Genomic DNA, 12322 nt, shown 5'->3' with positions numbered 1-12322 from the left:
ATACATTATTGAATTTTTTTTGGACAGTTAGGTTCAGCTGCCAACTGTTGAAAAGACATGTGAAAACATCGGTGTGGTGGGGGTGGGGGTGGGAGAGACAGCTTCTTTAAAATCAGTTTTACTGTGGCATTTTATTTTATTTTTATGATGCTGGGATGGAACCCGGGGGTCACACTTTCAGGAGAGGTGCTGCTCATTGAACTGTACCCCTATTCCCCAGCCTACTGTTTATAGATATAGGTTTTTCAAATACTATAAAGTTGTATTGAAGTGGTTCTTTTACTTCTTCTATTTATTTTTATTTGGGGGCACTGGTACTGGGACTTGACCTCAAGATCTCATGATCTTTTTTAAAAATATGTTTTTATTGGAGCTGGGAAGGTGGCTCAGTGGTAGAGCGCTTGCCTTGCATGCATGAGGCCCTGGGTTCGATTCCTCAGCACCACATAAGCAAAAAAAAGAAAGAAAAAAGCTGGAAGTGGCGCTGTGGCTCAAGTGGTAGAGTGCTAGCCTTCAGCTGAAGAGCTGAGGGACAGCACCCAGGCCCAGAGTTCAGGCCCCACAACCGGACCCAAAAAAAAAATACGTTTTTATTGTAAAAATACATTACAGAGGGGTTACATTTACATGAGTAAGGTAATGAGTACATACATTTCCTATTGAGGATTGTTACCTCCTCCTTTGTTTTTCCCCTACCATCCCTTCCTTCCCCACCTCCCCAACTCCTCCCTGCCCCCCCCCACTGCAAGTCGTAAAGTTCATGATCTCATGCTCTTGATTGGCTTTTTTGCTCAAGGATGGCACTTGAGCCATACCTCCAGTTTTGCCTTTTTGGTGGTTAATTGGAGCTAAGAGTGTCATGGACTTCTCTATTCAAATTGACTTTAAACTGTGATACTTAGATCTCAGATTCCTTAATAGCTAGGGTTAGAGGTGTAAGTCTCTACAACTAGTTTCTTCAATGTTTTTGAATAGGGCATAGTTACATATTCGGTTCTGAAAATTTATAGGATTGTGGATGAGGTTGGAATTGTGGCTATTTAGCCAGATAGCTCAAAGGATAGTCTAGTATTCTTCCTTCAATGTTGTAAAAACATAGTTTTAAAACACAAATATGTGTTTTACTCAACCTAGTAGTGAAAAAACTCAAGTAGACACAAGGGGCCATTGAAAAGTAATAACTTGTCATTGGGAGACAAGAGCAAAAAACTAGCACCACCTTCAATCCTAGCTACCTTTCTGCAGAGTGATGACCTTGCACCTCTGGATGGATTCTCCATGACATTATGAAATCAGCTCCTTGTGTTTCTAACCTTGCGGGTTCTGAGCTATCTGCACCTTCATCAGCTGAGAACTTCTCTATTAGAACAAAGCTTACTGCCCAAGGACATCAGATAACATCAAGCAGACATTAGGAAATATTCTAGGATGATATTAATTTTTTAAAAGAATAATCATCCTTTTATTTATTTCTAAGCTTGAAATGGTATTTAACCATTTGATATCAAAATATAAAACTCTCTCTCAGGATGTTTGCTAAGGTTAGAGGTAGCCTTAACTAAAATGTAAACTGAAATGCCAAGTGCTGGTAGCTCATGGCTGTAGCTACTCAGGAAGCTGAGATGCATAAGATGAAGGTTCAAAGCTAGCCCAAGTAGAAAAGTCCTCAAGAGTTTATCTCTAAAATAACCAGTCATGGAGGCACAACTTAAGTGGTAGAGCACCAGGCAAGCAGGTAAGCTAAGCAAGTGTGAGACCCAGAGTTCAAATCCAAGTATCATAATTAACACATAAATACAAAATAAAATGGCTAAAGGCAGCTAAAAAATTTTATAGACAAGAAAACTAGATTTAGTAGCCAGAGTCTTGCAAAAGCTTAGAACTGATTTAAATTAGCTTAAACAGAAAGTAGAGGTTGGTACCATAACTCAGCAATAGAGCACTTGCCTGGCAAGCACAAGGCCCTACATTCAAACCTAGTACAATATGTACAGACAAACATGTACACGTACATGTGTACATAGCAGATGTCAGGGAGGGACACATAGCTCATAACCACTCCATCTAAATGTACATGGAGGCCTACCGAGGCAGTTCATATTCTAAGTTTTTCTATTTTCTTCCATGCTTCATTCCATTCTTCTCTTCCTCTTTCATCTTAATTGTTAATCAGAACCAGTCATTACTACCTATCCATTGCCTCATATTGGTTTATTTCATATTCATCCCCCTTTTCAGGCTCTTTCTTCTCAAGTTTGAAGTATTTTTCGGTCTGTATCTATTCCTAAGAAACATTTATTATTTTGTGTACTTTTTCTCCTTATGAATAAATAACTTGGACATTTACTAAGTCCAATGTAGTACTTGTCTTTCTCTCTTTGGATGAAAATTTAACCATTCTTGTAACGTATTTCATTTAAAAATGACATGAATTTGCTTTCACTGTACTATAATCAAATTCAGTGCTCAATTACATAATATAAAACTATGAGACCTTTATGTCAAAGGGTAGAGCTACTAGATGGACAAAAAGGGGGTAGGAGTAAGGTGAGGCAGGCAGAGGGTCCATGAAATCCAAAATGAGTCTCTCCTTAAATTATCTACCTGGATTCTTCACTTGTCTCATCCTATTTCTGGCTCTAGGAAAATAACCTAGATCCTTGGTCACTGTATGGAAGAGGTTGTTCTGAATGCAAGGTGGGTACCAGGCACTAGATTTGATCCCTAGCAGTGAAAAGTCACACACACACACACACACACACACACACACACACACACACACAGACAAGAAGACAGAGACAGAAAGACAGAAACAGAGAGACAGAGATACAGAGAGTGAAAAAACTCATATACTCAGAAAACACAAGCAACAAAAAAGAGTAGAAGCAATATTAATGCCAGATAAAAATAATTCTATATAACAAATAATGAATATTCATGTTGATACAATTCAGACTATTAGTATTGAGCCAATTCCATATAGTGTTAGAAGATTGAAAGCAGGAGCTAATCAAAATACAGGTGATTGGCAAATTATCCTCATTGTGGGAGATTGTCATGTCTTTCAGAAGCAAAGTTGTAACATATAGCCAGTGTCATAACCAACATCATAAAGTAGCACAACTCACCTGCTCCTGAGGCATAATCAATCATTCTGGCTACCCCTTTTTCACCTTGGGTTTTGTCAAGTCATGGACACCTCTTAGGTGGAAACAAGGTCTTATGGTCACTTCTAAGGTATAAATATAGTTTCCTTTCCATGGTGCCTTTTGTCCAATCAGTTGTAATCATCAAATTGCTGAACACTGATGAAAGATATATCTTCTTCCTCTCCTAGCTAGGACCTGCAATAGAGGCAGTGTGTGTGTGTGTGTGTGTGTGTGTGTGTGTGTGTGTGTCCAACTACATACTGTGGTGTTTTGTCTTTCCTTGCCTAGCATTTCTTCTTGTGTGGTGACTAAAAGTGGTGTGTTAACCCTCCAGGAGGATAGTAGAGAGTGAGAAGGAGGAGAAAGAGTGGGCCATACAACTCTTGTATCCTAAGGATGCCTCAGTCTCTGAGTCTGGTGACTGACTCTCATTCTGTGTCCCTCTCCCCTTCAGAGGATGGGGCTGGAAGTTTCTACTCTCTCATCACCTGCTTGGCCTCATCCTGAAGCTCCCTAGGGTCAGAAGATTCCAAGGATGTTAGAAACTCTTGTGTCAGGGATTAGGGACTAAGACCAGATATGAAAACAAAAGATGCTCCTACCACCCCTTGACCCTTGACATACCCCATGTTAGTGTTCAAATGGAATTGAGCTAGAAAATATTGGTTTGAGCCGGGCACTGGTGGCTCACACCTGTAATCCTAGCTACTCAGGAGGCTGAGATCTGAGGACTGTAGTTCAAAGCCATCCTGATCAGGAAAGTCCGTGAAACTCTTATCTCCAATAAACTGCCAGAAAACCGGAAGTGGTGTTGTAGCTCAAGTGGTAGAGTGCTCGCCTTGAGCTGAAGAGCTGAGGGACAACGGTCAGGCCCAGAGTTCAAGACCCATGACCACCACCACCAACAACAACAAAATATTCATTTGGTGTACTGCAATATAACAAACAAACAAGTAGAAGTCATGTATTCTTCTATCCAAAGACTTATTTAGAAGGCTTATGGGAAAATTTTTTAAAAACCTATAGGTGAGCTACAGAACACTATCAGCAATTTTTTAAAAAGCCAAGTGGTTCTCTATCCTGTGCTGGAGAAGACAGACAATTCTTCGAGATAAGATATCATGAAATTAAAAAGAATGTTGTAAGGCAATACTTAAAGTCACAATTATATGTGATAAAAAAGAAACAAACTCTACAAAAGAAACATTTCTCTCTGTACCATGTATGCCCACAGATGCAGAGAGGAAATTAGGGAAGGATCACTAACACACAGAGGAAGTGAATGTAGCTGGTTGAGGAGACAGGACTATGGGGACATTTTTTTCTCTTGGTATTGTTTTTTTTTTCTTTGTGGTAGAACTGGGATTTGAAAACTGGGACTTGAACTTGCTACGTAGATGCTCTGCCCCTAGCCCTTTTGGCTTGCTAAAGGAAAATGCCTGGACCTTGAGTTCAAGCTCCAGTATTAGATAGATAGGTAGATAGATAGGTAGGTAGGTAGGTAGGTAGATAGATAGATAGATAGATAGATAGATAGATAGATAGATAGATAGATAGATAGATAGTCATAGCATACTCTTTTCTTGAAAGCACATACAATAGACACTGATGCTTACTAGAGCTGTTTCTTGGGATGGGGGAGGGGCATCCCTCCAAATTTCTTTGGATGCCTAAGTCCTTGGTACAAAATGGCATAGTGCTTTCTGCCCATGATCTGCTCACATCCTCTGGTACATTTCAAAACATGTCTTGGTTAGTTATAATACCTAATACGGTGTAACTCTATTAAATAAATCTCTATCATGTAAAGAATAGTGACAAAGTCAACACATCTATGTTTTTTCCTCTTTTCTTCACCTCCAATATTTTGAGTTCTAGGACACAACAGCCCTCTTGCTTGGGCTTTAGATTTAAAAAGTGCTTTTAGATTGTGGGTCTGCACTAGGAAAAACTAGTCTCTTGTGCATTGAGCTGGTTGTGGTGGTGCACACTTGTAATCCCAGCTATTCAGGAGGCAGAGACAGGATCGTATGGTTAGAGCCCAGACCCTGGAACCACAAACTAAAAGGAAAGGGATTAGGAACATGCTTAAATGATAGCAATTGCGAGGTCCTGATTTCAAACCTGAGTACCAAAAAGAAAGCAAAAAGAAAAACAATTGTGTGTGTGTGTGTGTGTGTGTGCGTGCGCATGCACACACACATACACATGCACACACACACTTATGCATACCAGTACTTGAACTCAGGGTCTGGACACTGTCCTTTATCTTTTTTTACTCAAGGCTGGTGCTCTACCACTTGAGCCAAAGTTCCATTGCTGGATCTTTGCTGGTTAATTAGAAATAAGAGTCTCATGGACTTTTTTTCCTGGGCTGGCTTTGAACCGTGATCCTTAGATCTCAGCCTCCTGAAAAAAATGTTTACAGTACTTTTAGATTGGCCTGCTGTGGTTGCTTTGCTCATAGCTCAGAAACTTTGCTCTATTCTACCGATTTAAGTCTAGGAAAAGAAAATGCCTCACCCTGCTGCAAAGTGCATGAGCCAGAGACCCTTGAACTTGGGATCTTGCTTGGCCTTTTTTTTTTTTTTTTTTTTTTTGCTCAAGGTTTCCTTATCTGCTCAGCCTCTTCCTGTGTTTGGTTTTCCCACTTCCACTCTAGCTGGCAAAACATGGACTCAACCTTGTGCTTATCAGCCGGACGATGGGAAAACTACAGAGCATTGCCAGAGAGATTGGTGAGTGACACCCCTCCCTGCCCCAGCAGTAGAAGTGTTCGTGGAGCTCATCAGCTAAGTCTGCCTGCAAATTCCAAACTGTTGTCCGGAACCTAGGCTGCCATCTGTTCCAAAGGGAGTCCAGTGACAAGGGCAAGAATTAAGATACAGGCTTTAGCCCACCCTAGATTCTGTACCAGGTAAAGCAGGAAGTGGAGGGAACAGGCATGAAGAAGGCCTATTTTCTTTTTGGATCCGGTGCTTTCACATTTAGAGTCAGCATTCCCTCTGGCAGCAGGATCTTCATATGCCTGTGCCCATGATCTCTTCCTTTAAGGAGGTTGAGAGACGTTGCTTACTGATGGACATCAGATTTCAAAGAAAGATCTGATCCAGGTCTGCAATGAATGGTTGCAAAGGGTACATACTATACAACTCTATATATCATAATGTTTTATTATGATAATTTGCTTGGAAGTGCTCTTAGTTAAGACTGACTATATTACTTCTTTTGGAATATTTGAAATGTAATGATTACTAATTTAAGAAATAAACTTTTCAACTCAAACAGGATGAGTTTTCAATTCTGAAGGAAAGCTTGTTAAAATGCTGGCTTTGTCTGGAGTCAGCCTTCTTTCTTTGGGGGCAGACTTGGGATCGGAGATGAGCCGGAGAGGTATGGGGCCCTGGAGTCATCCCTCAGAGGCTCAGTGTCCTTGAGAAGATGAATTCACCTTTTGTTCTAAATCTGAATGTCAGAAGTAACTTTGATTAGGACCAGGGCATTCTTGAGTATCTTGCTCATAATGCTAAAATGCCCTGTTTATCATCCTTTTGAAAAGAAAGCAGTATCTTTTTTTAATTAAAAACAAAAACCCTTACTCACAAACTATATCTCAGGTTGTTGTATCCAGAAATATTAGTTCTAACTCTAATACTAAAGCAGTTCACTAAGAAATTGATGAACAGGACCTGTAGTTTTTTGGTCTGCCTGAAAACTTCTGCACAGGCGTGATAGTGCTGAACCGTGTAGAAAGCACACCGAACTTGGAGTGGGAAGGGGCTATGGTGGCCCTGGGACATGCTAGCTTCTCAAGTCTTAGTTCTCTGCTCTGGAAATGGGAGTGTTGATATCTACTCAGCTAGATACTAATGTCCCATGCCTGCAATCCTAGCTACTCAGGAGGCTGAAATCTGAATTTTGTGTTTCAAAGGTAGCCCTGGTAGAAAAGTCTTTGAGACTCTTATTTCCAATTAACCAGCAAAAATCTGAAAATGGAGTTGTGGCTTGAGTGGTAGAGCATCAGCCTTGAGCAGAAACACTAAGAGACAGTGTCCAGGTACAATATAATAATAATAATAATAGTGATAGCTACTGTACAAGATTGGAAGAGGGTTAAAAAATATATATATTTATATTTAAAATAGAATTATATATAAGCATTTATATTATATAAATGTATATATATATATATATATATATATAAATGCTTAGTGCTAGATACATAACAAGGGTTGGTGTATCTGTAGAACTGGCCCAACAATTTCCCAGGGATGCAAATGTGTGCTGTATGGACAGTAGTCTATTTCAATGCATGTACTTGTACCTACAGTAACTTTTAAAAAAATGTTAAAAATAAACTCTCAAGAATCTTTTAGCATCTCCCATCATTTATCTAGGGTGTTTTCTTATTTCTTTTCTCTTTTTTTGCCATCCTGGATCTTGAACTCAGGGCCTGGGCACTGTCCTTGAGCCTTTCTATGCTCAAGGCTAACACTCTACCAAATGAGCCACAGTGCCACTTCCAGCTTTTTCTGTGTATGTCATGCTGAAGAATCGAACCCAGGGCTTCATGCATGCTAGGCAAGCACTCTAACACTAAGCCACATTCCAAGCCAGTGTTTTCTTATTTCTAATTGATGCGTCAGTGGTTTTCTTGATACTCTGTGTAGATAGTAGAGAAGCATCTGAGAAACCTCATGGTGGCAGTAGCAGCAGGGGTTTTGTACCTCTGTTTATTAACAAAAAATGTATTATGTTGTCTTGAATGCAGAGTGGACTACAAGAAGCAAGGTGAAGCTTATACAAGCAGACTTTACCAAAGATGACATCTATGAGTATATTAAAGAAAAACTTGAAGGTTTAGAAATTGGCATTTTAGGTAAGTAGATTTTAATATGCATAGTCTGTTGTAATGTATCAGTGATCTGATTATCTTTGCAACATTTAACTATCTCATGGTAGCTTAGATTTAACCCGATTTGGGGGGAGGGTTTTGGTGCCAGCCCTGGGCTTGAACTCAAGGCCTGGGTGCTCTCCTTCAGCTTTTTTGCTCAAGTCTAACACTTTACCAATAGAGGAACAGCTCCAATTTGGTTTTTTGGTGATTAGTTGGAGATCAGCATCTCTTAGACTTTCCTTCCCAGGCTGGCTTTGAACCTCAATCCTCAGATCTTAACTGCCTGAGGAGCTAGGATTATAGGCTTGAGCCATTGGATCTATGACTGATTTTTAATCCATAGCATCAAATTAAATTATTAAAGCTCTAGAGGCTCTACTATATTAAAAATTATACATGATTTTGTATGTGTTAAACAACCTTCCAAAGTATATTTTCTTTTTCTTTCTTTCTTCATTTTTTTAGGGCTTGAACTCAGGGCCTGGGTGCTATCCCTGAGCTTCTTTTTTCTCTCAAGCCTAAGGACCTACCACTTGAGCCACACCACTTCTGGCTTTTTTTCTAATATTAAAGTGAGATGATTTCTTAATTTACTTCTCTCTCTGTCTCTCTGTCTGTCTCTTTGTATGTAAGTGCCAGTACTGGGCTTGAACTCAGGCCTAAAGGTCTTTCTTGGCTTTTTTGCTCAAGACTGGCACTCTACCACTAGAGCCACACCTCTACTACCAAAAGCGAGATTCCTTTTTTTTTTTTTTTTTTGTGAAAATACTGTATAGAGGAGTTACAATTACATGGGCAAGATAATGAGTACATTTCTTATCAAGCATTGTAGCTCCTTTGTTTCCCCTTCCCATCCCATCCTCCCCAGCCCCTTCACCCAACACTCCTCCCCCCCACCCCGCCCCGCCACCAAAGTTGTAAAGTTCGTTTTCGACATAATGACTTGTACATCTCACTGTTGCAATGGGTCCACCTGTATCCCTATTTAAACGATTTGTTTTTTCCCTTCCCCTCCACAAATTATAACAACATCAAATACAGTGAAAGCAGGGGTTATACCGTGGGGGAGGGACATGCAAAGCAACAAAGAAATCATCTTACAAATATGTTAGAAACAATTGCATGAAAGAAAAAATACATGTCTTAGGGTTCATTTCCCTAACATCAATTTATCTGACCTTTTCTTCTGGCTCAGACATATACTAGTTATTGCAAATAAGGGAAACCATGGGACCTATGTTTCTTTAGGTCTGGATTACTTCACTTAATATCATTTTTTTCCAAGTCTTTCCATTTCCTAACAAATGGGGCAATGTCATTCTTTCTGATGGAGGCATAGAATTCCATTGTGTATATATACCACATTTTCTTCTTGATCCATTCATCTACTGAAGGGCATCTGGGTTGGTTCCATATCTTAGCTATGGTAATATAAGGCTGCAATAAACATATTCATGCTGGTAGCTTTAGTGTGGTCTTGTTTGTGAACATTTGGGTAAATTCCCAATAGTGGGATTGCTGGGTCATAGGGGAGCTCTATGTGGAGTCTTTTGAGGAACTTCCATACTACTTTCCAAAGTGGTTGAACAAGTTTATACTCCCACCAACAATGTAAACTTGTTCACCTTAGTTCTTGATACACAGTTAGGGGTACATCTTTTCATGACCATCACTTGGAAAAAGACATATTTTCCCTTCTCTGCACTTCAACATTAATTTTCTCATTGTCCTGCTATTTTGAAACTCTGAATGCATTCTGCTTTATAAGAGGGTAATTCTACCCACACAGATTCATAGCTACAGTGAATACAGAAGCAAGCCAACCCTTTTGCTTGTCTGTGCTCCCATGTAATAAACTTTATTTAACTTTCAGTGTGAGGGATATACAGCTATCTCTAGTGTTCCAGAGGTACTAACCTCGTTAGATACCTAAATCCACAGATGCTCGAATCCCTTATACAAATGGCATAATACTTATATAGATCCTACACATGGCACCTGGATAATTAAAACCTTCTCTAGATGACCTACAGTTCCTAACACAATGTAAAGACCTCATAAATAGCTGTTATATAGTTTAAGGAAAAATGACATAAAAAACAAGTCTATGTATAATCAGTATAATATACAATTTTTGAACATTTTTTATGATACTGGGGTTTGAACTCAGAACCTCATATTCAAGAGGCTTGCTTCCTCAGACTGGTGCTGTAACCACTTCAGCCATGCTTCTAGCTCCTTTGTGAACATTTTTGGTCCACAGTTCATTGAGTCTGAGAATGCAGAATATGCTGAGATTACATACAACACAGATTCTGTGGTTAGAAGTTTTGGAGGTCTAGTAAGCTAGAATAGATTACATTTTAATTCATTTTACACTTCTTGAAGACACTATTTATGGACTCTCCCAGAGTCCTGATTTTTGAAGTTATGGTTACACCAATCTAAACAGGCTGGTGATCCTCAATGCTGCATATGTTCCTATGGTTCTATTTAAACCCTGAATCTGCTGCCAGATGGCTGGGACATTACTGCACAACCTCCCCAGACTCTTCTTTTAATATATATCTATCCCTGTGGTCTTTATTTTCTACCCTGCTTCTGAAGCAAGTTTGTGTTTCTCTTTCAGCAAATGATGTTATTGTTTCTCTTTATTCCTGTATTTGTGTTTATCTCTGGGTGACCCTCTTTTCCTCTCTTTTTATTTGGATGATTCTAGTCATTTCTTCATACTTGTTTCTAAACCAAGACCTATATCTTGTATTAGTCAACCATCCACCTCTTCTATTCCTTATGCTGTGGTTTCTTACATACACATGAGCTAACCCTTCTTCCTCTTCCTGGAAAGTGAATACAGATGCTCCTTGACTTATGATGGGCTCCTACCAATAAGTTCATCTTAAGTGGAAAAGAAATGTGTGTACTACACATGAGCTCCAGAGCACTGTAGCACACTATAGAGAACTGATGGTTTCCCTTAGGATAATATGACTGACTGAGATGCTTTTACTGTCCAGCATTGCAAAAGACTATTATACAGCCTGTCACTAACTGAAAAAGACTCAAATTTCAGAACTTGAAGTATGACTTCTACTGTATACACATTGTTTTTGTACTATTGTAAAGTTGAATCATCATACTTTGGGGACATCTATATCTTCCTTTAAAAATTATGACTGTATTCCTTCCTAAATCTTCAAAAAAACTTAAATGGAAAATAAAAAAAAACTTAAATGGCTTATATTCAAGATGGCGTACACATAGGATCATTCAATGAATAGCAGATCTTTCCCAGTTTTAGCCCATGCTTGCTGAACATCAGTTGGGAATCTAATTTGCATGCTGGGTAAATGATGGAACTTCTCTCATTTCATGGTTCAACCCTGACCTCTTCCCAAGACAATTTCTCGAGGACTGAGCTGATTCATGTGTTATTTATTGCAGAATCTCATCCATTGTAACATCACCTCAGTAGTCAAGGTATGTGCTCAATATATGTGAAATGCATGAAATGTAGTAATTTCTGGGAAGCATCAGTCTCTTCTGCTGGAGAAAGAGAATTCTTTCATACACCCTGAACTATTCCTGACTGAAATGTCCTGGCTATATTGCTTCTGTTTTCCCCAAGACAGGGATGTGTTCATTCTCACTTTTACATAAATCCTGTTTCACATTCAGTTTTGTTACATGTCAGAACACAATAGGCCTGATGCTGAAATTATTTGGGATCCCTAGGATATTTTTTTAATTAATACCTTTCTTTTATTTTAATTCTCTTTGTAAAGAGAAGAAACTTCCCTGTGGAGGGAAAAAATGACAAGAGGGCATGACTTGGGCTTTCTGGACTTTTACTCTTCAATAAATATTTGTTGAGCTGAAGTTAAAGGTTATTTATTTATTCCTCCCTCTTTATTTGTGCTTTTTCTTTCTACTCCTTTAGTCCTGTGGCCCACCATCGTCTGGATTTTTTTTGTTGGTCGTGGGTCCTGAACTCTGGGTCTGGGCACTGTCCCTCAGCTTTTCAGCTCAAGGCTAGTGCTCTACTACTTGAGCCACAGCACCACTTCTGCTTTTTCTGCTTGTGTGGCTGAGGAATTGAACCCAGGGCCTCATGCATGCAAGGCAAGCACTTTACCACTGAGCCACCTTCCCAGCTCCAAAGTCTGGAAAATTTAAAAGAGGAATTCTATATTCTGAGACAGAGACAAAAAGAGAACATGTTCAAATCAACTTTATTACAGCACATTATTATAATTGCTTTATTATTCATGATTAA

The 12322-nt window shown here is 39.3% G+C and overlaps 1 protein-coding gene across 1 annotated transcript in view; it reads left to right on the top strand.

Annotated features, from left to right (window-relative positions):
- Positions 1 to 12322, top strand: part of Hsd17b3 (hydroxysteroid (17-beta) dehydrogenase 3) — a 40570-nt gene that overhangs the window by 15396 nt on the left and 12852 nt on the right. Inside the window, 5 exon segments of the mRNA XM_013034929.1 lie at positions 5812 to 5887; positions 7921 to 8069; positions 9602 to 9624; positions 10435 to 10461; positions 11487 to 11526. Of these exon segments, the coding sequence (XP_012890383.1) occupies positions 5812 to 5887; positions 7921 to 8069; positions 9602 to 9624; positions 10435 to 10461; positions 11487 to 11526 (315 nt within the window).

This window comes from Dipodomys ordii, unplaced genomic scaffold (genome assembly GCF_000151885.1).
Source record: "Dipodomys ordii isolate 6190 unplaced genomic scaffold, Dord_2.0 Scaffold201, whole genome shotgun sequence".
Classification (NCBI taxonomy): Eukaryota; Metazoa; Chordata; class Mammalia; order Rodentia; family Heteromyidae; genus Dipodomys; species Dipodomys ordii.
This window is presented reverse-complemented; position numbering and strand designations above follow the sequence as displayed.